This window comes from Aplidium turbinatum, chromosome 1, assembly GCF_918807975.1.
Source record: "Aplidium turbinatum chromosome 1, kaAplTurb1.1, whole genome shotgun sequence".
NCBI classification, from domain to species: Eukaryota; Metazoa; Chordata; class Ascidiacea; order Aplousobranchia; family Polyclinidae; genus Aplidium; species Aplidium turbinatum.
Window position 1 is genome coordinate 7,948,931 of NC_137472.1, and position 23,452 is coordinate 7,972,382.

The 23,452-nt window shown below is 34.6% G+C and overlaps 1 protein-coding gene and 2 long non-coding RNA genes across 5 annotated transcripts; all 3 read left to right on the forward strand.

Moving 5' to 3' along the window:
• Nucleotides 1–128: 128 nt before the first annotated feature.
• Nucleotides 129–2,614, forward strand: LOC145779047 (uncharacterized). Its single transcript, XR_014290506.1, has 3 exons — nucleotides 129–244; nucleotides 1,325–1,573; nucleotides 2,516–2,614. It is a non-coding gene; the product is annotated as an uncharacterized LOC145779047 (long non-coding RNA).
• A 578-nt stretch (nucleotides 2,615–3,192) lies between these two features.
• Nucleotides 3,193–19,369, forward strand: LOC145778986 (uncharacterized). 3 transcript variants are annotated; one of them, XR_014290501.1, is made up of 9 exons: nucleotides 3,193–3,263; nucleotides 3,618–3,786; nucleotides 4,342–4,460; nucleotides 4,820–5,010; nucleotides 5,290–5,365; nucleotides 7,697–7,954; nucleotides 10,231–10,332; nucleotides 10,768–10,988; nucleotides 16,185–16,228. XR_014290501.1 is itself a non-coding variant. In XM_082590570.1 (9 exons), the coding sequence occupies exons 1-9, from the start codon at nucleotides 3,242–3,244 to the stop codon at nucleotides 19,366–19,368; spliced, it is 1,248 nt and encodes a 415-aa protein (XP_082446696.1). In that variant the 5' UTR covers nucleotides 3,193–3,241; the 3' UTR covers nucleotide 19,369. The 3 variants fall into 3 exon arrangements, 1 of the variants encoding a protein (XP_082446696.1); XR_014290502.1 differs by lacking the exon at nucleotides 16,185–16,228 and adding an exon at nucleotides 11,619–11,808; XM_082590570.1 differs by lacking the exon at nucleotides 16,185–16,228 and adding an exon at nucleotides 19,181–19,369 and having other exon boundaries at nucleotides 10,768–10,890.
• A 1,465-nt stretch (nucleotides 19,370–20,834) lies between these two features.
• On the forward strand, nucleotides 20,835–23,319 carry LOC145779055 (uncharacterized). The gene is made up of 3 exons (XR_014290507.1): nucleotides 20,835–20,950; nucleotides 22,030–22,278; nucleotides 23,221–23,319. It is a non-coding gene; the product is annotated as an uncharacterized LOC145779055 (long non-coding RNA).
• The last annotated feature ends 133 nt before the right edge of the window (nucleotides 23,320–23,452 follow it).

Genomic DNA, 23,452 nt, shown 5'->3' on the forward strand with positions numbered 1-23,452 from the left:
TCATTGAATGTTGTGGGAAGTAGCTTTTTTGAATATTTAAACATGAAAGTTGCAATCTCTTTAACAAAACTACTCGACACAAGTAAACTTTGCTTATTATTCATTGAAATAAACTTGTTTCATTGCAGATTTAAATATCCAGTTCGAAACATCGTCGACTCAACATTTCGATTGGTTTGCACAATCGGAGTCAATGGTAGAGTTCACAGTCGATTTTTTCGAACAACACTCACTCTGATAAGAAGTGGGTTCAACCTACACCCTAATAATTGTTCGCTGTATTTATTCACTTAATATTATTGGGTACAATCGAAACTGAAGTCATCTAATAAATGCAACTGAGACTAGAGTTTGGTACTTGCAATGTAAATTGGAAGATGACAAGACAACACAGGTAGCATCAAAATTTCATAGAAATTTGAGATCCACTAATCAACAAGACAGCTTTTCTTTGCAGGAAAACAGTAAGAAAGTTGCATTTATATTATATAGTGCATTGAAAAATTCCATTTCTTCATCAAACTTTTAAACTGCAGCAACCTACTTATATTATATGTGAGATAATGTATATTGACCTAAACCAAAAAAAAGTGATGAGTTTAAAATAATATTTTATTGACTTAACCCAAATTTTACCCAACATCATAATGTTTTGGAATTTATCCTGGCTTGTTAGTGTGTGACAAATAGTTGAGCATATTTTGATTTGAAAAAAAAGTTTTTAAAATGTTAATTTTTATTTTGTTTCAACCAATAAAATCGTTTTGGACAGCTCGAATCACAACTACTCGTTTGCAACAACAACACAGGGAAATCTGGTTAACTTGATGGTTATTGTGACGTAATGTAACAATGCGTAGTACAAAAATAAAAAAATTATAAACCAAAACAATAAGACAGAATAATGAAAATAAAGGAACAAGCCAAACTTTTCAAGAGATGTAGCTCCACGCATGGCAACAACAATAACATGACTTCTTTTAGCATTATGACTAACAATGTTAATCAAAACGATTGAATTTATTGAACGAAAAATTAAAAAATGAGTTAATATTATTAAGTTTTTATGGATCTGTTAAATTGAAAATTTCTTCCTGCTCAATCATGCTTCAACAATTTGTATCTTGATATGTACAGCATTATTTTAAAGTAAAGAGAAGTTAGTCCAGCTGAGATTTTGTAAATTGAAATTAAATCAGCCACAAGTCATTACTTTAGGCACAGGCCTTGCATGTGAGCAAGGCCTGTGCAAACACATTGCTATGAATTGACGCGTCAGATTCTGACATTTATGACAAATAAGATTTAAAAATTCTGCTTGTAGAATTACGTGCTCGAAGAAATCATTGCGTTTATGAATTCACCAAACGGCAATTGACGAACGAGGAGGCGAAAGAATATTGTCGGAGAAGCAAGACAATCTTGGCTGTGTTGAACACTCCAGAACGACGTGCCTTTGCTTCGTCTCTCATTAATGGTAACAGGCTCAGAGGCAGAGGAGCAATCAGCTACTTTGTTGGAGCTGAACAAAGGGATGTCTGGAGATGGAATAATGGATCAGCTTTAAGATCAGGTGCAAAGATTAAAAGTTGTTCTGATTTTCATAAATATTTATGAAACCTTATTTTCTGTCTGACTTATTTATTAAGAATATAACTGATGTTAGTTTTTTAGCTTCAAACAATCGTGCACATCGTTGTAACAAGTCAAAATACTAATTTGAAAAATTACAGTTATAAATATCAGAGAGGAATTGAGCAGAATTTTTCCCTAAATGCGTTATTTGCTTTACGAAAATTGATAGCGTTAGACAATTGAAGACTTGAGTTAAAGCACTACTTATAAGTCTAATAAAAAAGAAAGAGCCCACCATGTGGATATTACATTTTGGGCTTTTCATTGTTTGATTAGATTAACCAGGCGTTCTCATCATTAGCACTTAAGTAGGATGCCAGTAGTTTATTTTTAATTTGCATTGCTGGCAAATAAATGCTAAAAGCTGGGTACACTACTTCTTCAGCGTGACATCGGAGCATACATGAGCTACTCAAATTTTTTTAGGTTTAAATCGAAAGTTAAGGAAATTTTTACATGGATTGGTTGGAACCAGAAAAGTCAGAGATTTTACACTTTAATTTTTCTAAGCAATCAAACAAAATTTAGGATAAACAATAGTACTGATTTTAACGTCTTTCCTGGTTATGAAAATACTAAGAGATTTGGCTGCCGAACTCTACAAGAAAAAAAACAAAACAACAATTTAGTGGCCAACCTGGCCCAATGGAGCCTTACAACCATTTTAGGTCACTTTATTTATCAAATGCTTGGTGAAAAGTTTCACTCTGTTTTAACCATTCTAGGGTTAAAAAAAATTGAATGAACAAATTTTATCAGCAAATAACTAAAAGACGTAACAAATGGATTTTTAACCATACGAAATATTTTGCACTATTTTAACATTTGCCTCTAAAATTTGTAAAAAATAATTAATCAGATCATACAAATTTAATGACAGCGCCACATGGCAATGGACTATGTGCAGTAATTTTACCGTCAAATGTAATAGAAACAAGAGATTGCTCAACGAGGAATGGAGTCATCTGTGAAAGACTAGGCGAGTTTTAGATTAATTTTATGTAGTGTTGGAGATATGCTGTATTGTGTTTCAAATTACTTACTGCTTTTTTTAACACAAGCTTCCAAATATTAACATTACGAGGATCATTTACTTATTCTTGATTAAAATAAAAACAGACTTTCTGACGTTTTTTCAACTCAAATACTTTATTTCAATAAATTTCAATAAATTTGTTGAATAAACATGTAATTGTTATACGCGCAATACACATTGCTATTACCTTGTAAAATATTTTGGTTCTGTGATTTTCATAGCTCCTGTTATTAGCGATTAATTAGCACGGGGCTAAGATAGCCCGTGACGTGCTTTCCACGTACGAAAAGAGCTCGTATTAAGATAGGGTTAAAGCGTTCAGATAAGTTTAAGTTTGTTGAAAGTTTAAACAATGGAACTTAGTCGAGTGCTTTATCTTTGATGTACTAAAATACAAGGCTGGTCTTGTTAATCGTTTATCACAATTTGTTGATACAATATTCACTCATCACTCAATTTCTATTGGCAGTCTCGAGAAGATACAGCGCATGTGCAACAGCACCCTGTTTCAACCAAGCGACATGTTTTGAGGTTGGATGTGGGTTTCGATGCCGGTGTGCTGACAATTTCATGGGAGATACATGCGCTACCAGTAAGAATATTAAAGAATATGTTTGTCGGTGTAGTTGATTGTTATTCACGATCCGAGTAAGTGGAGTTTGTGGCTATGATGTCACATTCATTGAAAGTCATGACGTTCGGACGGAAGAATCTGGCAACGATTCGGCCTGGAAGACAATAACCTATCGTAATTACTCGTCACACGGACCTTCCACGGGTTGGTGCTGGGCTTTAACAGGAATAGCTGGTTAATGCAACCTTAGTTGAAGCATTTGGTTGATGAGACAAAAAACGCTGTCGCTTACTTTTTCTCGTTTGCAATGCTTCATACGACAATTTATATGATGGATTTTCAAATTCAGTTGCTAAAATGTTCTCGTTATAGAAATATTGAGCGTCACAGCTCAAAATGCAACCATCCAAGTGCTTATCAACGATAATGCTGAACTGGTTTACGACGTGGTGGCTTTAGTTCCATGGGAGGCGCAATGTACTCTTCAAAGAGCAGGAGAAGACAGAGTTATACGACACGTTTTCTTCAATGCGTCTATGACGTGAGTGAAATGTTCTGTCTCATTGTTTGTCAAATCAATGGCCTTTAATAATCGCTTGAAATACTCACAATTTTGCAGCTCGTACAAGATGCTGGGGTCAAGTAATGTAACTATCAGCATATCACGAATATTTCAACACTGTGCGATGCTCTTACAATGTACAGCTTCATGGCTGTGCGCTCATTGTATAGCTACTGGCAATTCTATCCCATAACAGTAAAATTGCTTTATTTCGCAATAAAAAATGGAACTTTAAATGGAACTCATTCAGACCAATACAACACCACGCCAACACCAATCATCATCGCATCATACAAATACCATTGCATCACCCAAGCCAGCCCTATGCCCACGGTTTCATATTTACACCATGTCATTAGTCTTGTATCAATGCTGTATCAGTCGAACAGGTGTCTGATACGTTTCCAGACTTCGATATTGCTGTGAGAAAAGAATATATCTTGGACTAGAAGGCAGTTTGTTTATTTTATTAATAACAAGTTGAGTAGTGTTACCTTTACAATTTTAAATTTGTGAAACATTTGTTTCTTTCAGTGTTTCTCAAACTATAAGAAATGTACAAACCAATGGTACCTTCAGACTCGCATGCTCCATAACAAGCAATTGGCGTGAAATTAACCAAAGTAGCCAGATCATGGTGAACGTAATGAGAGGTTTGTTTTAATAAATTGCAATAAACAGCTGCGTTTAGGCACGAGCAGTTTAAACTAGAGCACTTTGATCTTTTATATAATTGGTGCACATAAGACTACGCTCTTATGAAGGTTTGTTAGGAAAAGGTTAAATGTGGAAATTGCAAGAGAGCTCGGTAGACTGCCAAGACGCAGTGTACCCGCTTTGCTACATTTTGAAAAGGCAGTAAACCAACTTTTTAATGATTTAATTAAATTTTTGCAACTATAGATATAAATACATTTACTTGTCAGTCTTAAGATTCTTATAAGTTACATACTTGAAAGTCTATATACTTATAATAGATACTTATAAGTCATATAGCTATTTATTTATACAGTTCCACCTCACATTACTCTTCCTCCCTCTCCAATCGAGTACATGCAAGGTTCGAATGTAACTGTCCGTTGCGTAGCAACAGGCCGTCCTCTGCCCAGAGTGTCGTGGATACGAGAAGAGACAAATGAAACGCCATCTCAAAAGATGAGGATTTTTGCTCGACGAGTTGTTGCTCTTTTGAACCTGACAAATGTAAACAAGCAAATGTTAATTTTTTTGTGTGAATGATGTTTTGATCATGTTTGTTAAGCTGCAAGAAAGACACCATTCATAACCATATATTTACAAGACCAATTTGTAAGCAATGTTGATGGTGAATTCATCAATTTGTTGATTGGTGGGACTTAAGAAAGTTTCTCACGTGAAACCAATGTAAGATTTGATTGTCTTTTAGGCAGGATGATTGTCCTGATGTTTCATACCTTAAATTATTGCGCTTTCCACTCAACTGTGACGTATGTTTTCATCCAGGTAACGTTTAATGACTCAGGGAGGTATATTTGTGAAGCTGATGGCACAAGAAAAATAATTGAAATTGAAATTTTTGGTAAGAAAAAGTGTGACTGTCAAACAATATTGGTGCTACCTTGTATATGATACAAACCAACTGTTTCATGCATACCCAACTGTCTCAACAAACTGTCTTATAAAAAAGAACAAGAAAAGTTTGTAAGTAACAATTTTTTTCAAGATTGCAAATGAAAGAGTGTTTAATTTAATATGGCAAAGACCATGCATTCATATGATGAAAATGAAGATATTATGACATTCGACCAGTGATGCAACAATGTTTTTTTTTTGAAAGCTTAAACTCATCGTGTAGCGACAGTACTGAATCCTGTTGTCAAACATTGATAGAGAGAGCAACTATAAAATGTCAGTAAGATGAGCTTCCAAGTAATGCAGTGCATACCGCCCTTGAAAACAAATCGGCTGTACTCAGAAGTAGTCCTCCAGCTTTTCATTGGTTTAAGTTCCTGATAAATTGAAACGTGTTTAAACGACAATTATCAGCACTACAAGGAAGCAAACAAGAAAGGTACCAAATGTTGGTGCACTGTTGAAGGACCAGCTACTATATTTGTCAAAGATGTAGCCTACAGTTATTTATCAAATGCAGTTTTAAATAAAACAAGAAAGTGCAAACTTGTCTTTCTGCTGATTTTCATGCTCCACAGTCTCTGTGAACAGAGCACATAAGAACATTTAAAATAGACATTTTTGTTGAGTAGATAGTAGCCTATGTTTAACTAAAAATGTAACATAACGGTTAAACATCACTGAGCGAAACAATTAAACATAGCTCATCTACAACAAAGGAACTGCGGCTGATTTGGCTGTCTAGAGAAGGAAGCCTAGCCCTAGGCCTACAGCTGAACACATAACACTGTTGCGTTACGAATTGCAGTACGCTGCTGCTTGGTGGCCTGGCAAGAGTAATTAAATTGATTAAAAAAAGGATGCTGTTGCGTCGAGAAGTGTACACCTCACAACGCAGGAAATTTTTTGGCCGTATAATGGCCAAGGGCACAATATGTACATTAGAAATATTTTTTACGTTTAGTTTAGCTTGATATTTTAATTGTTTATAGATATCTTTTTGGCTTCAATTCAATATTTTTTCAGTAAACATAAATATTTTCAAGCTGCGTTTGCGAAGTTGTAAGTGAATTACAAGCTTTGTAAATTGTGAACAGTAATCTCAAAGTAACAAAAAACAAGAACAAGTTGCAAACTTAATTCGAATAGTTTTTATTTTCGCACTTTTCCGGTGATCACACACATTTTTTATCTCAATATCGTCGAAAGCTGATGGAACTAGAAGAATGATTGAAATCGAAATTTTTGGTAACTAAACTGTATGACTACTTATTCACTGAAATCTCGTCTTAAAATCTTTTACTACTAACTTCAGGCGTACCATATCGATGTCTTTTCATACGGAGCCTGGTATATAGATAATGCGTTCAGCCCAAATAGGAATTTTTAGAAACATCTTTAGAAGGCCATCGAAATCCACTGGGGAAAGTAGCACCACAAAACAGTTTTGTGAAACAGAATAAAAGAAAATTCCTTGAGGAAATTGAGTAAAAGCTAATCTTTGCAAAGTAAACTATCAACAACAATGAACAAAAAATGAAAATCTGGAGAAGGGCTTTAATGGTTGCGATCCCTAAGCTTCATAAACCATCAATGGACCCTTCTGTTGTGAACAAGCTCGATGATCATGCAGACCATATGCCTGTCCGAGAACAGGCGAAGCAGTTTGCAAGTGATGGCATGATGCCAATGTTGTCATAGGCGGCTGTGAAGTCGAGAAACAGGAGTTTTGGGCACTTAGTAGCGAGATGTATTAAATCTCTGAGCTCGGTAATTCATTAAACTTCGAATTTGTGTCAATTGATCTTGTTGTTGTGATTGCAAAGCATCATTATCAACGACTCAGATTAATCTTCGTTCAAATATGTTTATATGTAAAGGTGGTCGCAGTGAGATCATCACGTAAATTTCAATCAAAAACAGAAAGCAACCGTTTTGAATATCTTAAAAAACTAGACATGACAGAAACAACCTGACCTTAAATTCGAAATAAACGCCATAAAATAAAAACAGTTCCTTTTTTCCTGAATAGTGTAATTTTAATACTCTACTTTGATTATAACGTATACGAAAACAAGCCTACTAGTTTTGGTTAAGGTATATTACCATGTTTCATTTTCATCATTTCAAAGTACAATTGAGCAAATAAAAATCAAACATAACCTCTCGGCCATTATTCGCACACTCCACAAGGAAACTTCAGTTTCTCGGAGGTTTCTACTAGCTCCATCGATTTTATGATGTGATTGAAATTTTTAATAAGCTTTTTTCTTTCCAGCGTTGAACAGAACGTCATCAACAGGCGATTGTACATACATTTTCACAACCACCCTTGTTACGTCTTACAAGCAAGCCGCATCGCAATGCACGAATCGTGACGATAGTACAGTTTTGGCAATTTTGAAGACTGATGCCTTGCGTGCATTTGCATTCAGACAGATTAGCTTAGTCAACGATCCTCGACACAACTTCTACGTTGGAGCTCAAAGAATTAATGGACAATGGAGATGGAAAGACAAATCACGTTTAAATGATGGTAAACAAGACTTGTTTTATATCAAAGTAGTTAATGTTTGTAGTTTGGTGAGATTTTTGACATACGGTTTCGTAGCCTACTTAAATTATTAGAGGTTTGTCATCAAACAGAACGGTAATGTTTCAATCCTATGTTACACGCCTTTTTTCTGTGCTAAAATCAGTCACGTTGGTTTTTCTAAGAAAACTCTAAGCTACAAGGCGTGTTTGCAGATGTCTTGAATTTCTGAACCCTCATTCAGAATCGGCTTTGATAAAGTCTAAAAACTTAAGACTTAGTCCTGAGATGACAAGCGATAACAATTTCCTTAACCAGGTTTTGGTGCTCAGTTAATTGTGAAACAAGTCAACTTAATTGCAACCATATAAGACATTGTCTTAATTTCACAATACATTTGATGCGTACAAAGATGCCACTTCTTGTTCTGCACAATTTGAATAAAACTGTCTCTACATTGAGACATTGGGTGTAAGGCCTCTCATTATATAATGTGAACTGATGGCGTTATTTGGCTTTAGAGGCGAAAAAGTAATTTGTATTTTGTCAACAACTACTCAATCAATTTGAATGGATGTTTTTACTGCCTCTCATTTTATAGTGTGAAGGCGCTATTTGTAGCACCAGTTTGATGTTTCACTGGTGCTAAAGATCAATAAGATTCGATGACATTATCTTGATACCATATCACTTCATTTACTTTATTCGAACACTAGGTCCAAATTTGAAATCATGTTGGAAGCATATCACATTAATTAAACTTTGAAAGGTGTTTTTAAAGGTTAAAGTTCTTCCTTTCCTCCTGCTTTACCAATACACAGGTTTAAAATCGCAATACGGGTGAAAATGACCCATGCTATGCATTGACGTAAATTTGTTCATGGTATGCATGCTAGGGTTAAAATCAAGCTTACAAAATACCGATCTATTAGAAGGAAAGGGAAGGCTCATTAGTCTGTAAGACAAGACAGTAAAATCAGTTCATTAAGTTATTGCTACTTCCTATCGGCGTCTAATTGCAAGAGTGAAACAAATTGAACTGCGACTATACTAATTAACAGAACACTCTGAAAGAAAACCTGTTGCTGCAATATCGACACTACAGCTTTTCATCATCATCATTTTGTTCCTTCCTCGTATGGAGGGTTGGATACAATGCGCCATTGTTCTCGACCATGAGCTGTGCGTACTGCACATTCATAAGTTAATTTTGTCCATTTTGTGATGTTTGTTGTCCAAATCATTCTTGGTCTACCTTTACTTCTTTTACCGTTTATCTTCCCTTCTATTAATGATCTTTGTAATGAATTTTGCCTTATTGTGTGTCCGAAATACTTCAATTTTCTTCTTTTGACTGTTTGTAAGAGCATTTGGCTTGAATTGAATTTGGAGAGTACTTCATCGTTAGTGATCTTTTGTTTCCATGAATTTTTAACATTTGCCTGTATGTCCAGAGCTCGAAGGCATCGATCCGTTTCTCCATTTTTTGTGACATTGTCCAAGTTTCAGAATTGTATAATAGGGTCGACCAGATAAAGCATTTTAAGATCCTGAGACGAATTGATAAATTTAAACGTTGATTGGTTAAAAATTTTTTCATTTTTCCAAATGTATTTCTTGCAATTTCTATCCGTCTAAGAATTTCATGGTCACACCTCCCATCTTCAATTATGAAATGACCAAGATATGAAAAAGAATTTACTTTTTGTATAATTTCATTGTCAATTATAATTTGGAGTACTGGAGTGTCTGGTGATTTTGAGATTATCATTGATTTGGTCTTTTTAGCGTTAATTTTCATATTAAATTCTTTACCAATTGAGTTAACATTGTCCAATATTTCTTGAAGATCTTCTTGTGATTCAGCCAACAGAACAGTATCATCAGCATAGCGTAAATTTGTTATATTCAAGCCGCCAACTTTTCAGAACATACTAAATATCCTGCATGGTAATAAAGCTCAAAAAATAAATCAAAAAAGCTGCTTCAGGGTTTATTTTTTAAAGGTGCCATATCTTTTTTGTGTAATTCTGCAACTTGAGGAAGACACTATCGCTTCACTTCATCAGTGGTCATTACTGTAGCAAAATCACTCAGCATTTTGACTTATCATGTGCAAACCTAGAAGATAGAGTAATGTGGTGTGTAAGTTTTTCTCTTTACAAATGCAGCTATTAAATGCTGGAACTCTTGTTGGATAAAAACATTCATCTATGTGGTTTAAGACCGTTGTCTGCATATATAGTTGCATTTACATTGAAATTTTTGCTTTACAATAGATATACGTGACAACGGCGGGAATTGCGCAGTAGTTCAACCATCCGGCAGCCTTTTATCTGTTAACTGTTCATCAACACATTGGACAGTTTGTGAACAACCAAGTAAGTGGTGCTTTTGAAAACTTCGTTTGTCTGCGCCTAAGTTATTAAGACTAAATAAAATAAAGGCTATTAAAACATAAACATCTAAACACAACTAAACAATCATAAATAAAGCATCTTGTTGTTAAAAGTGAAACACCGTAAAAGCGGCTTGTTCAGTGTCTTATTGATTCTATATGAATAATGTAACATAAAATTTATTTTAAGAAAATTATAGTTTAAAATGCTAATGAAATAAACATAATAATAGTGGTTTGTGAAGATAGGTTGCCATTGACAAACCCTAAAACCTTATTATTTTTGTAGTTGCACGTGATAATTACTCTTAATCCGGACAGAATGCTTACTCGATGTCACGACAGCAATTAGATGATATGTTGTGAGTTGTTTCAAAATCAAAATTATTTGCAGTCTTCAATGCTCTCTTGTTCTTAGGACAAAACAGTCGATCTGCATGTTCTTCGTCACCTTGCCAAAACAACGGATTTTGCATTCCTGTTGGTTGCAATTATTGGTGCAACTGCAGCAACAACTTCGGTGGCGACAATTGTTCGACTAGTGAGTAGCCTTAGAACAATTTAACAACAACCACACGTAAGCCTGAATACGATAGGATGCAATCAACCTGGATGCGATACAAAGGACGAACAGTCAGAGTAAGCACTCTCTCATAGAATATTGTGAAACAAAAATGTAATGGTGAAGTGATGACCATTGCAGAAAAAACGTTACTTGAAAAAATTGCCAAATTACTGTAGATAAACAGGCTCTTTTCTCACAAGAAATGTAACGTCAATGCTGTTTCTTTAAATTTCAAGTTTTATCAATTTGATTTATTTTTTCATAGTTGAATCATTTTGAAAACAAATCAATAGTTTTTCCCACTTTTAATTATTTTGGTAGCAAACTAATATATTTTTCCAATTTGTCTGAGGAAAAGTTGATTATTTGAAGTACGTTTTTGCTTAAGTTTTTAACAAATCTTCAAGAAAATCCCTTTTTTTGATTTTTGCAAATTTTTTATCTCAAAAAGCAAAATTAATAGTGAGAGGGCAAGATTTTATTGACGTGAAGATAAAAAAAAGTTGACTTGATAATTCAACAAATTGACTTTGTTGACCTAACAAAAATTTGACTGAGTCAATCATTGTTTCTTGTATTTTATCTGTAAAAGAAGGCTGCATTTACGAAAAAGAATTTAAACAACAACAAAAAATATTCAAATCCTCAACAGAACATTCAGCTCTTTCTGAAGGCTATCAATCAATCAGTGGTTTATTTGCCAGAAACAGGAACAGTCCATGGTCGAAATACGCAAGTTGTGATGCAAAAGTGGTGCAAGTTCCCACACTGACAGTGAGACAACGAAACGACAATACGGTCTACAAATCAATTGCCACCACCCTGAAGAAATGATAATTTTTTCACTTCAGGGACAAAAAAATGTAACAGAAAAATAGAATGTTCCGCGCTTTAAAATACACACCAAGCATAAATCAAACATTTATTTTAGATAACGTTTACACAAAATTACAAGAAATAAGCAGAGATTAGATTTCCATAACATACAATTTACGATTCTCCATAGCTTTGTAAAATTAGTGCTTTCATCTCTTTTTTCAAACAACGAAACGGTAAGTTTTTTAAGCTGCTTATTAATTATTAAATTTTTGCAAGCTGCTATGTCATAGTTTTGCAGTTTTTATTGAATTTAGCGCGTAATGCCGCAAGTATTTCTTTCAAAGTCGTATCCTTACATTGCTCGCAACGGTTTTTTGTGGTGTAGTTGTCACTTTCCATCAGTTTGTTTGATCACAACATTATAGCACAATCGGCTAACATGAGGTAGCCACCTGTACAGAGTGAGCACAAGTTGAGATTGATAAACAAGAAGTTGTTAACCCCATTCGGACTAGACATTTGTAAACAATAAACAATACAAATGTTTGCTAAACTTGCTTGTACTAGATGACAAAGTTTTCCAGACAACCAGCACAAAACTTTTCACCAACCAATATTATGCTACGAAAAACATTTGTTGTTTAGTATGAAACATTAATTACTACACTACATTTACAAGTAATATTTCAACTTTCAGATAATGCTTAGTCATTGCGTTTGCTATTGATTTCCTTGTGACTTCAATTTACTTGTAATTTTGTAAGGAATAAGTTACTTGAAATGTAATTGTTTTAGACTTGCGTTGGAACATGTATGAATTATGAAGAGAGTCGTCAGAAATTACAGCGCAATCAAACAAACTAACGTCTAGATAACTATTCAACCTAATTATTATTTTGAATTTAATTGATTGAATTAAACTTCCTTCAAAATTGATTGAATTAAATTGCTGATTTTGAAGGTTTCTGTGAGTAATTATCAGTTTTTGCGTTCATTCTAAAATGCTCATCTTTCCATTGTTTATACGACCTTGGCCAATGTAGCCAATCTGCTTTGTGAATAAAACGAAATGTCTCAAGCACATGAAAACAATAAGGGTGTTTCGGTTGACTGAATACTGTGGAAGGATGCAGTCTAAAATCACTCAAAGCACTTTTCGGGCAGTTTAGTTCAATCTATGCTTCACAATGAAACTTCCTTCAAATTTGAAGTATAGATTTGTGTGGTAACAAAAGCACAAAATTAAATTAAGAAATTGGTGATGAATGAATTATGCAAACTTTCCACAGCCTGAAGCAATCATTACGACAACAGTTTGACAGCCTCTTTCGACGTAAAACAATGTTACTTTAGCAAAAATATTAGTCAAAAAGAAATAGATTCCATCCATGCAAATTTGTTTAGTTTTGGATCCATATTTTCAATCTTTTTCTGCATTATCGCTAAATGGCAAAAATAAAAATAAACGTATGTTAGAAAGTTTACTTCATGTTTTCAGCGTTGCTAAATGTTAATCAGCAAAAAAACTTTTAAATTTATCTGAATTTGGGTTTTTACTAGTTTAAAAATTGTAGAAATACCATCGAAAATGTCATTGTTATTTCAAATATTTGCTCTTCAAAGATGCATGGGCGTGTGGACTTTTGTTTTAAATAATTGTGCAAAACTGTATATACCGTTAGTTGCGTTATATGTTCTGCAACTCAGTTTTACAATCCAGTTTTTTTTTTGCTTTAGCTTCGTCTCTGCTATAATCAGTTAGACGTGCAACTTTGTTTTTTGCAAAAGTTCAAAACAAGTAGCCTGCATACTTCTAAACCTAGTAATGTGCTCTGTCCCATTGTAGATTGTCGAACAAAACAAAGTCGAAAGCTGGTTTATCGCACTTTTTAAAAGTTGTATGTTGATTGGTGAGTAGTAGGCAACCATAAACCACTGAATATATGATTTATCAACACACCTAACAATTGAAAACACGTGGTGATGTATTGGAAACTAAAAAACGCAAATGAAGAAAAATCATCTTTTGTTCAAACCAAATTTATTTTAGAGTAATCTATGCAAGATCCTCTTCACAAATGTATTTGCATTTGTGACGAAGAAATCAACGATCATGCTGATAAAAGTGAAACTCTATCTATTGCTATGCAAGAATGTTTGTCATTTGATCGTTTATACGACGTTGCTAAATGCAAGCCAATCTGCTTTGGAAATAAAAGTAATCTCTCCCTGATGATGTTTTAGTTGACTGAGCAGTGTAAAAGTCTGCAGTCATTCATTACTCCTAAAACTTTTCCATTGGAGTGTTCCAATCGCGCTTTTCATAAATATATTTAGGCTTATACAGTGTATGCCTACGTTAAAGGCATATTCAATGAAATTTTCAAACTGGAATTAAGCATTAAAATGCGTAAACTGAACACTCAAGAATACATTTTTAAAAAAATTACCGAAAAAAAATGTTTTCAAGGGCGCTGGCAAGGCCCAAAGTCCAATGTTTCATTTTTTTTTTTTTCAAAATGACCAAAAAGTGGAAGCACTGCTAGATTATACGTCATAAATGCTAAGAGCTCCAGCAATATCAAAAGTCTTTTCGCGCGCTGGGTTGCAAAGTTCGGACGTGTTGCGTTCAAAGGAGTTTTGCAGGATAGTTTTACACGTTTTTTAAGTTTCTAGGATATTTCGTTGAGTAATAGTAGCAATGTTACGAGAAAGGTGAGGTACGGTAGTATAAATGTAGTAGCATTGCTAAAACTTAAATGTCCATAATATCAATATTGCAGCATAGGCTGACTATTGTAGAAACAATATTGCAACATATATACCGTAGCAAATACTATGCCTAACTTTTGTGTTGTGTTTGGCTGCGACACGACAGCATTGCATAAGCCTGAAGTTGGTATGTTTGAGTTTCCCAAAGACAGTACGGTACGCAAAAAAGGAAATGGAAAAAATTTGTCAACACCACAAGTAAGTGGAGTGGACCAAAATCAAACCACATAATTTGTGGTCTGCATTTTCAAGAAGCAGACTTCAACAATCTTCTTCAATTCAAAATGGGATATGTCAAAAGACTTTACTTGAAACCTGGTGCATGTCCATCAATCTTTCCCTCTCCACCAGGAACTAGTGCAACAGCTGAAAGATCACATTTGACTTCTTCCTGGTGACCAGCTTATAGAAGACGTCAAGTTAATGAAGTAATGTTGATTTTATAGTTTATTGTATGGCAGTGGCTATTTGACCGGCTCCGGTCTTTGAATCTGAAACACTATTTGACCGGTCATGACGTCACTACATAAGCATTTCTTTTCCCGTGTTTGCCGAACGACCCTACATTTTTGCTCTCAAGTTAGTTATATACAATACTTCTTTTAAAAAAAATGGTAATGGTAAAACCATTTTTTAAAGAAGTATTGTATATAACTAACTTGAGAGCAAAAATGTAATTGGTCTTTCGGCAAACACGGTCACTTATGACGATCGGAAAATTACCAAGAAAAATTCTCAAATTCCAGTAAATTAAAAAAACTCTAGCTTTATTACTCAAATTTGAAAAGACATAAAAAAATGTGCTGTAGGCTACTCAAATTAAAAATTGACCACAAAAATGCGCTTCGGGTCAAAATTTAGATAAAAAAAAATGAAAAAAAAGAATGCTTCCAGATAGTATCGAACTCATCCCCTCCAGAATGGCAGACGGAGACGTATCGCACGCGCCACGGACTGAGTTGAAGAAAACGTGTTGAATTTAGAAATTATATCGGCGCTTCTCGTCTTTTACTTTGAAAGAGAAAAAGAAAAAAGTGCTTATGTAGTGACGTCATGACCGGTCAAATAGTGTTTCAGATTCAAAGACCGGAGCCGGTCAAATAGCCACTGCCTTATTGTATTTAGTTAGAATTGCAGTATTAGGTTTTGATGGATGCAACCTAGTTCGTACCCTGAACAGTTAGTACCCTCAGTTAGTACCCTGAAAAGATCAAGAAAAAAAATTAAAAAGCGGAAGTCGCTGATCGCAGTTTCCGCAAACATTTCAAAAATTTTCCCCTGAAAATATCGAAAGAAAGATAGCACAAAGCCGAAGTCGCTGATCGCAGTTTCCGCTAACCCTCACTCATCGCAGTTTCCGCAAACATTTTTCCGCAGTTTCCGATAACCGTAACCCTCGATTTTGTTTGCGAAAACTCCGATCAGCGACTTCGGCTTTGTGCTATTAAACTCCGATCAGTGTCTTCAGCTATTTTTAATTTTTTCTTTCGACCTTTTCAGGGTACGAGTTGAGGGCATGAATTGTTCAGGGTACGAATTTGGGTGCATCCGGGTAAAAGAACTAATCAGCAGTTAACTAAGGCTGCAGCATGTTGACAATCACTGGCCTTGGGCCTACCAATACCTAGCACACTACCAGGTAGCAACTATTTTCCTATTACTTGATATTTTTGCTTCAGTGGATAGCTGAAGACATTGCTGCTCACAAGAATAGTGATACTGCTGTGAGTACAGATGGTGACAGTGAAACACATGATTCTGTGAGAATGGATGATGACCTAGATACACATGAAACATTGGTACGTTGTTGATGGATGACGTAATGCTGATTTCTTATGAACATAGACATAGCATGATTTACACCAGGGATAACGAACCTGGGCCATTTTGTCACACAACTTTTTAATCGTAACCTACTATGAAATCTTTTAGAAGCGCCTCAAGATATTATTCATGAATACTGTAGTAACAAACGGCGGATGAAAGTAATAAAACCCACACAGTTGAAATTTGTCCAAATGCTTGAAGCTCAGCATTTCATTATGGCTTACTAATTGGTGGAAGAGAAATGCAGTTTTTGGCATTCTACACTTTCTTGCAGAATGTTAACTGTTGCACTATTACTATTAGGTTTTCCTTCATTCTGACGTATCCTGTCAAACTGACAAGTGTGCTGCAACCAAAGTGACTTGTGATGGAGCAACACAATATGACACATCGGATTTTGGTGTTCCACTGTCAAAAGGATGCCAAGCTACAATTAAGCCCAAAAAAGCTTCAAAAAGTAAGGAATGTTTAATACTAATTTGTTGTACAAAAAGTTTATAAAGTGCACATTTGTTGGTTTGTGAAATAGAATTGTTGTGAAACAGCGTATTACTGCCAAACGGTAGTCCAAAATCTACAACACTGTAATCTGTTGAGACATGCTTATTAGAATTTTAAGCTCTGCAGACTAAATCTGAGGAGTTAAAACCTTAGAGGGTATTTCATTTACGTTAAAATAGTAGCTTGAAGTACGAATTGGTATACCGGTACAGCAAATAAGCCTAAAAAATGTTTCTAAGTTCCCAAATAAAAAAAGTTCTGCGTACCCTACCTGCATCTCAATTATTGCCAAATTTTTTTTGTTTGATTCAACGTTCATCTTTGTATTATGGGGTTATAACGGTTATTTTTTTCCAAAGGTTATGTCGAAGATTTACTGGAGTTGGCAGTGGCACTAACCCGCCATCAGAGCAGTTTGACTTCCTACCGAGCTGATTGGGTTTCACAGTTTTCCGCTCCAACAACATGCATGATTACATTTACTCTGCTTGTTTAATATATGGCGCTGTTGAAACAAAATAAATTGACTTGACTTGCTATCGCCTTATTTGTTTCCAAGTTATCAATTCCGTTCAGTAAAAATAAAGTAAAAAAGAATTTTTTTAGGTTAAATTAAAATGGCCTTAGTAATATGTAAGTCTGCACCAAGTGAAAAATGCACTAAACTATGAAAAGCAATTCAATGTCCTGTTAAATCTACATAAAATCGCTCATTTTGTTGGTCCAAGAAATGTAGCCTATGTGATCAGACGAGCGTGAATTTACACAGCAGCCTATGTAGATTTGGTTGGTTGTGTAAAATCATGTGTATGCCATTTCTTTGAATGCAGTATTTGAACTAGACAAAACATTATTTCATTCTCCAAGTATAAAAACTACCGCTTGTAATCATAGAAACTCAGGTTAATGAGAGAATACATACAGTTAAATCGCCCGCAGTAAGAAATATTGCTCGATCAGCTTTTATGACGTAGGCTGTACAGTCGCACGCTTCGCTGCTCACGCAAATTCCCGTTTTGACAGCTCTGACAAAAGCACGCGCGGAATGCTGATCAGACCGCAATGGGGCAAAATTTCATTGAAAATCGTTTTATGGTAGCAAGTTAAACACAAAGAACGTGGAAAATCGCCAAGTCAGGTTTTTCCTTTAATATCCCTTTAACGTTTGGAAGTTTAAGGTGAGATTGATTTAGCAACAAAAACAATTCCATAACAAACTGTGATCCCGAATAAACCAATACTTTCGCAGTCAAAGCAATTGCATTGGTTTTTGAACATAAAGCTGATGTTAGTTTTAGAGATGATATTAGCTCGAAACTTCTAATGAAGTTTCAACCTCTGTTATTTTTGGTAAACGAAGCTCCAACAGCTAATGAAACTAACTTTTTCTCTTTTTGTGCAAACTAAAATGTACAGAGCATACTTGCAGACAAGTCAAAAAAATGACAAGTTTGACATGACATAAAAGTCTTCTTTTGACCTCCATAAAGCCATAAAAATAAATTAAAAATGTGCAGTAAAATTATGGTTACATTTAATCTTTGTATTTATTTAAGCTTATTATACCAACGTTATATTTTTTTACATTTTTGTATTGTATTTATCAACCATTTTATTTAGCCTATCATAAAATTTGGAGGGGTATTTTAGTTCCGTAGCCTAATTTTTGACATAGGGAAATTGTTGCTAGAAGCCGATTACAAAATTGTGACAAAGTTGAGTTCTAAACTTCATGCACTTTTGATAGCGAAAACACAATTCCCACGAGATCAACTGCATTTCTTCATAAATGCCAGTCCACTTGTTATGGTTCACTGATTTTTCTGAACAATACATTGCAACACATCTGATATCAAGCAGAGCGAAGATTTGACGTCGTGACCTATTTTATTCCGACAACTGCTGACGCAAAATCCAGCGGTGGAGTTAATTCCTCTTCAATTTCACGCTGATTAATTTTTTACTAGTTTTGCAGACAATTTTGGGAGTAGGGTGTCAAAAACTGGTGATAACTAAAAAACTATACTACACAAAAATGTCATTTTATTACTAAACCAAAGATGAATAATTTTTAGGAAAAGTCATAAAACTTCAGTTAATTTGAGCCAATAGCTGTTATGTTATCGATGAAAGTTTTAGGTATGGATGGAACCCGTCCACCCGTTAGTCCGAATAGGGTTAAAGTATCAGTGTTTTTCAGAATTAAAAGCAACATACTTGGACTGGATATATAAATTACATATTTACTGAAAGCCTGATCAATACTACAAATTTCATGAAGCTCATTCTAGTGTTGGTTTGCTACATGAAAGTTTGTGCTTTTTTCTAACAATGACATTGCATACAGGAATACTGACCATTACCTCACAAGCGTCCACCCAAGCTGAATATGCGGATGATTTAACGCTGAGATATAACGTGAGATCTTCCATCCCTGGAACTGTCCAGTGCACTCTTAGCCAGGATGGTTCTCCACTGAGAGAACGTGACTTCCAACAAAATGGAGAGTATGTTAAATTTAAAGATTTGCGATGATTTTAAGTAAGCACAGGCTGTGAACTTAGCACAGCTTGATTCGATGCACAGAAATGAGTAGCTACCTTTGCACGGTACAGACAATTTAAGATAAAAAAAAACTGCGCTTGAGACATTCAAGAAATCGTTTCTAGCATTTAACCGGTGATTATAGACCAGACCTGTGGTTTCCAAACTTTTTTTTAGTCACGTGCCCCTTTTGATAACTTTTCAAGCCTGCAGAACCTCACCTAAACTTTTTCCAAGATTTTAATCCTAAAAACTTTAATACATAACCTACTACTGAGGAGATATTTATTGTAATATCGGATATACACAGTAGCAGATAAAGAAAAAAAAAATTGAAGCTTGAAAGTTTGAATTGGTCAAAGGTTGAGATTTAACAAGTTTAACAAAGTTCAGTTCAGTTGTTTTTATTTCTGACCATCATATCAAAACAATACACGTCAGCATAGCAAAGGTCGAGAAAAGGGTAGAAGCGACAAAACGCGAACGTTAAAACGTGCTTGAGACCGAAGTAAGTTATTGAGTTGAAAGAAATTTGGCACGGTCGCAACACCTTCAGAAAAATTTAAGATATAAAGGGAAAATAAAAAAAGAAAATGTTACAAAACAAAAACAACATATATTTAGGCTATAGCTTTATTAGCCCACATAGCTTTAGCTGATATATTTAAGATTTGTATGGCCAGTTGCTATGAAGATCGGCCATGGTGCGTTATCAAGAGTGCTGATGGTCGTAAGGGGAACACGTCTTGATGCGTTTAGAAGAGCAAGGCAGGCAAAGAAAACCCCACAAAGAAATCCTACCACGGGCAAAGCCATTTCAAGCGCAACGCACCATAGGCCTTGCACGACTCACAAAATAGATAGGCTATAACTTGACGACATGAAAACAATGACAAAAACAAATAAAACAAACTAGCCAAAACAACATCATCATCTTGCGGAAATTCAATTATACCCAGTGAAGTTATGTCTTGAAGATATCAAGCGTGCTTTGATAAAAGTTACGTTGATGAAGCGATAATTTTAGACCCCAGTCAGCTAAACTCGTCACCTCCACACTGATCCAACGTTAGCAAACGTTGAATTAATGCAAAAACGACAGGCATCGCCAGCTGGGATGTAGTAGTGGCATGTCACAGTAATATGATAAATTTGGGTTACCGTTTGTTTTACACGTTAAACCATAACAAAAGTGAAAAAAAAAATCCAATTCGGCATGTTAGAATGTTCGGCATGTTTGCAAGTGTTAATTCTGCAATATATCGGAATACAGTATAAGGAGAATTACTTCTTGTTGTTAGGCAGCTTGATTTTTTACACATAATTATATCATTGAATGTTGTGGGAAGTAGCTTTTTTGAATATTTAAACATGAAAGTTGCAATCTCTTTAACAAAACTACTCGACACAAGTAAACTTTGCTTATTATTCATTGAAATAAACTTGTTTCATTGCAGATTTAAATATCCAGTTCGAAACATCGTCGACTCAACATTTCGATTGGTTTGCACAATCGGAGTCAATGGTAGAGTTCACAGTCGATTTTTTCGAACAACACTCACTCTGATAAGAAGTGGGTTCAACCTACACCCTAATAATTGTTCGCTGTATTTATTCACTTAATATTATTGGGTACAATCGAAACTGAAGTCATCTAATAAATGCAACTGAGACTAGAGTTTGGTACTTGCAATGTAAATTGGAAGATGACAAGACAACACAGGTAGCATCAAAATTTCATAGAAATTTGAGATCCACTAATCAACAAGACAGCTTTTCTTTGCAGGAAAACAGTAAGAAAGTTGCATTTATATTATATAGTGCATTGAAAAATTCCATTTCTTCATCAAACTTTTAAACTGCAGCAACCTACTTATATTATATGTGAGATAATGTATATTGACCTAAACCAAAAAAAAGTGATGAGTTTAAAATAATATTTTATTGACTTAACCCAAATTTTACCCAACATCATAATGTTTTGGAATTTATCCTGGCTTGTTAGTGTGTGACAAATAGTTGAGCATATTTTGATTTGAAAAAAAAGTTTTTAAAATGTTAATTTTTATTTTGTTTCAACCAATAAAATCGTTTTGGACAGCTCGAATCACAACTACTCGTTTGCAACAACAACACAGGGAAATCTGGTTAACTTGATGGTTATTGTGACGTAATGTAACAATGCGTAGTACAAAAATAAAAAAATTATAAACCAAAACAATAAGACAGAATAATGAAAATAAAGGAACAAGCCAAACTTTTCAAGAGATGTAGCTCCACGCATGGCAACAACAATAACATGACTTCTTTTAGCATTATGACTAACAATGTTAATCAAAACGATTGAATTTATTGAACGAAAAATTAAAAAATGAGTTAATATTATTAAGTTTTTATGGATCTGTTAAATTGAAAATTTCTTCCTGCTCAATCATGCTTCAACAATTTGTATCTTGATATGTACAGCATTATTTTAAAGTAAAGAGAAGTTAGTCCAGCTGAGATTTTGTAAATTGAAATTAAATCAGCCACAAGTCATTACTTTAGGCACAGGCCTTGCATGTGAGCAAGGCCTGTGCAAACACATTGCTATGAATTGACGCGTCAGATTCTGACATTTATGACAAATAAGATTAAAAATTCTGCTTGTAGAATTACGTGCTCGAAGAAATCATTGCGTTTATGAATTCACCAAACGGCAATTGACGAACGAGGAGGCGAAAGAATATTGTCGGAGAAGCAAGACAATCTTGGCTGTGTTGAACACTCCAGAACGACGTGCCTTTGCTTCGTCTCTCATTAATGGTAACAGGCTCAGAGGCAGAGGAGCAATCAGCTACTTTGTTGGAGCTGAACAAAGGGATGTCTGGAGATGGAATAATGGATCAGCTTTAAGATCAGGTGCAAAGATTAAAAGTTGTTCTGATTTTCATAAATATTTATGAAACCTTATTTTCTGTCTGACTTATTTATTAAGAATATAACTGATGTTAGTTTTTTAGCTTCAAACAATCGTGCACATCGTTGTAACAAGTCAAAATACTAATTTGAAAAATTACAGTTATAAATATCAGAGAGGAATTGAGCAGAATTTTTCCCTAAATGCGTTATTTGCTTTACGAAAATTGATAGCGTTAGACAATTGAAGACTTGAGTTAAAGCACTACTTATAAGTTTAATAAAAAAGAAAGAGCCCACCATGTGGATATTACATTTTGGGCTTTTCATTGTTTGATTAGATTAACCAGGCGTTCTCATCATTAGCACTTAAGTAGGATGCCAGTAGTTTATTTTTAATTTGCATTGCTGGCAAATAAATGCTAAAAGCTGGGTACACTACTTCTTCAGCGTGACATCGGAGCATACATGGGCTACTCAAATTTTTTTAGGTTTAAATAGAAAGTTAAGGAAATTTTTACATGGATTGGTTGGAACCAGAAAAGTCAGAGATTTTACACTTTAATTTTTCTAAGCAATCAAACAAAATTTAGGATAAACAATAGTACTGATTTTAACGTCTTTCCTGGTTATGAAAATACTAAGAGATTTGGCTGCCGAACTCTACAAGAAAAAAAACAAAACAACAATTTAGTGGCCAACCTGGCCCAATGGAGCCTTACAACCATTTTAGGTCACTTTATTTATCAAATGCTTGGTGAAAAGTTTCACTCTGTTTTAACCATTCTAGGGTTAAAAAAAATTGAATGAACAAATTTTATCAGCAAATAACTAAAAGACGTAACAAATGGATTTTTAACCATACGAAATATTTTGCACTATTTTAACATTTGCCTCTAAAATTTGTAAAAAATAATTAATCAGATCATACAAATTTAATGACAGCGCCACATGGCAATGGACTATGTGCAGTAATTTTACCGTCAAATGTAATAGAAACAAGAGATTGCTCAACGAGGAATGGAGTCATCTGTGAAAGACTAGGCGAGTTTTAGGTTAATTTTATGTAGTGTTGGAGATATGCTGTATTGTGTTTCAAATTACTTACTGCTTTTTTTAACACAAGCTTCCAAATATTAACATTACGAGGATCATTTACTTATTCTTGATTAAAATA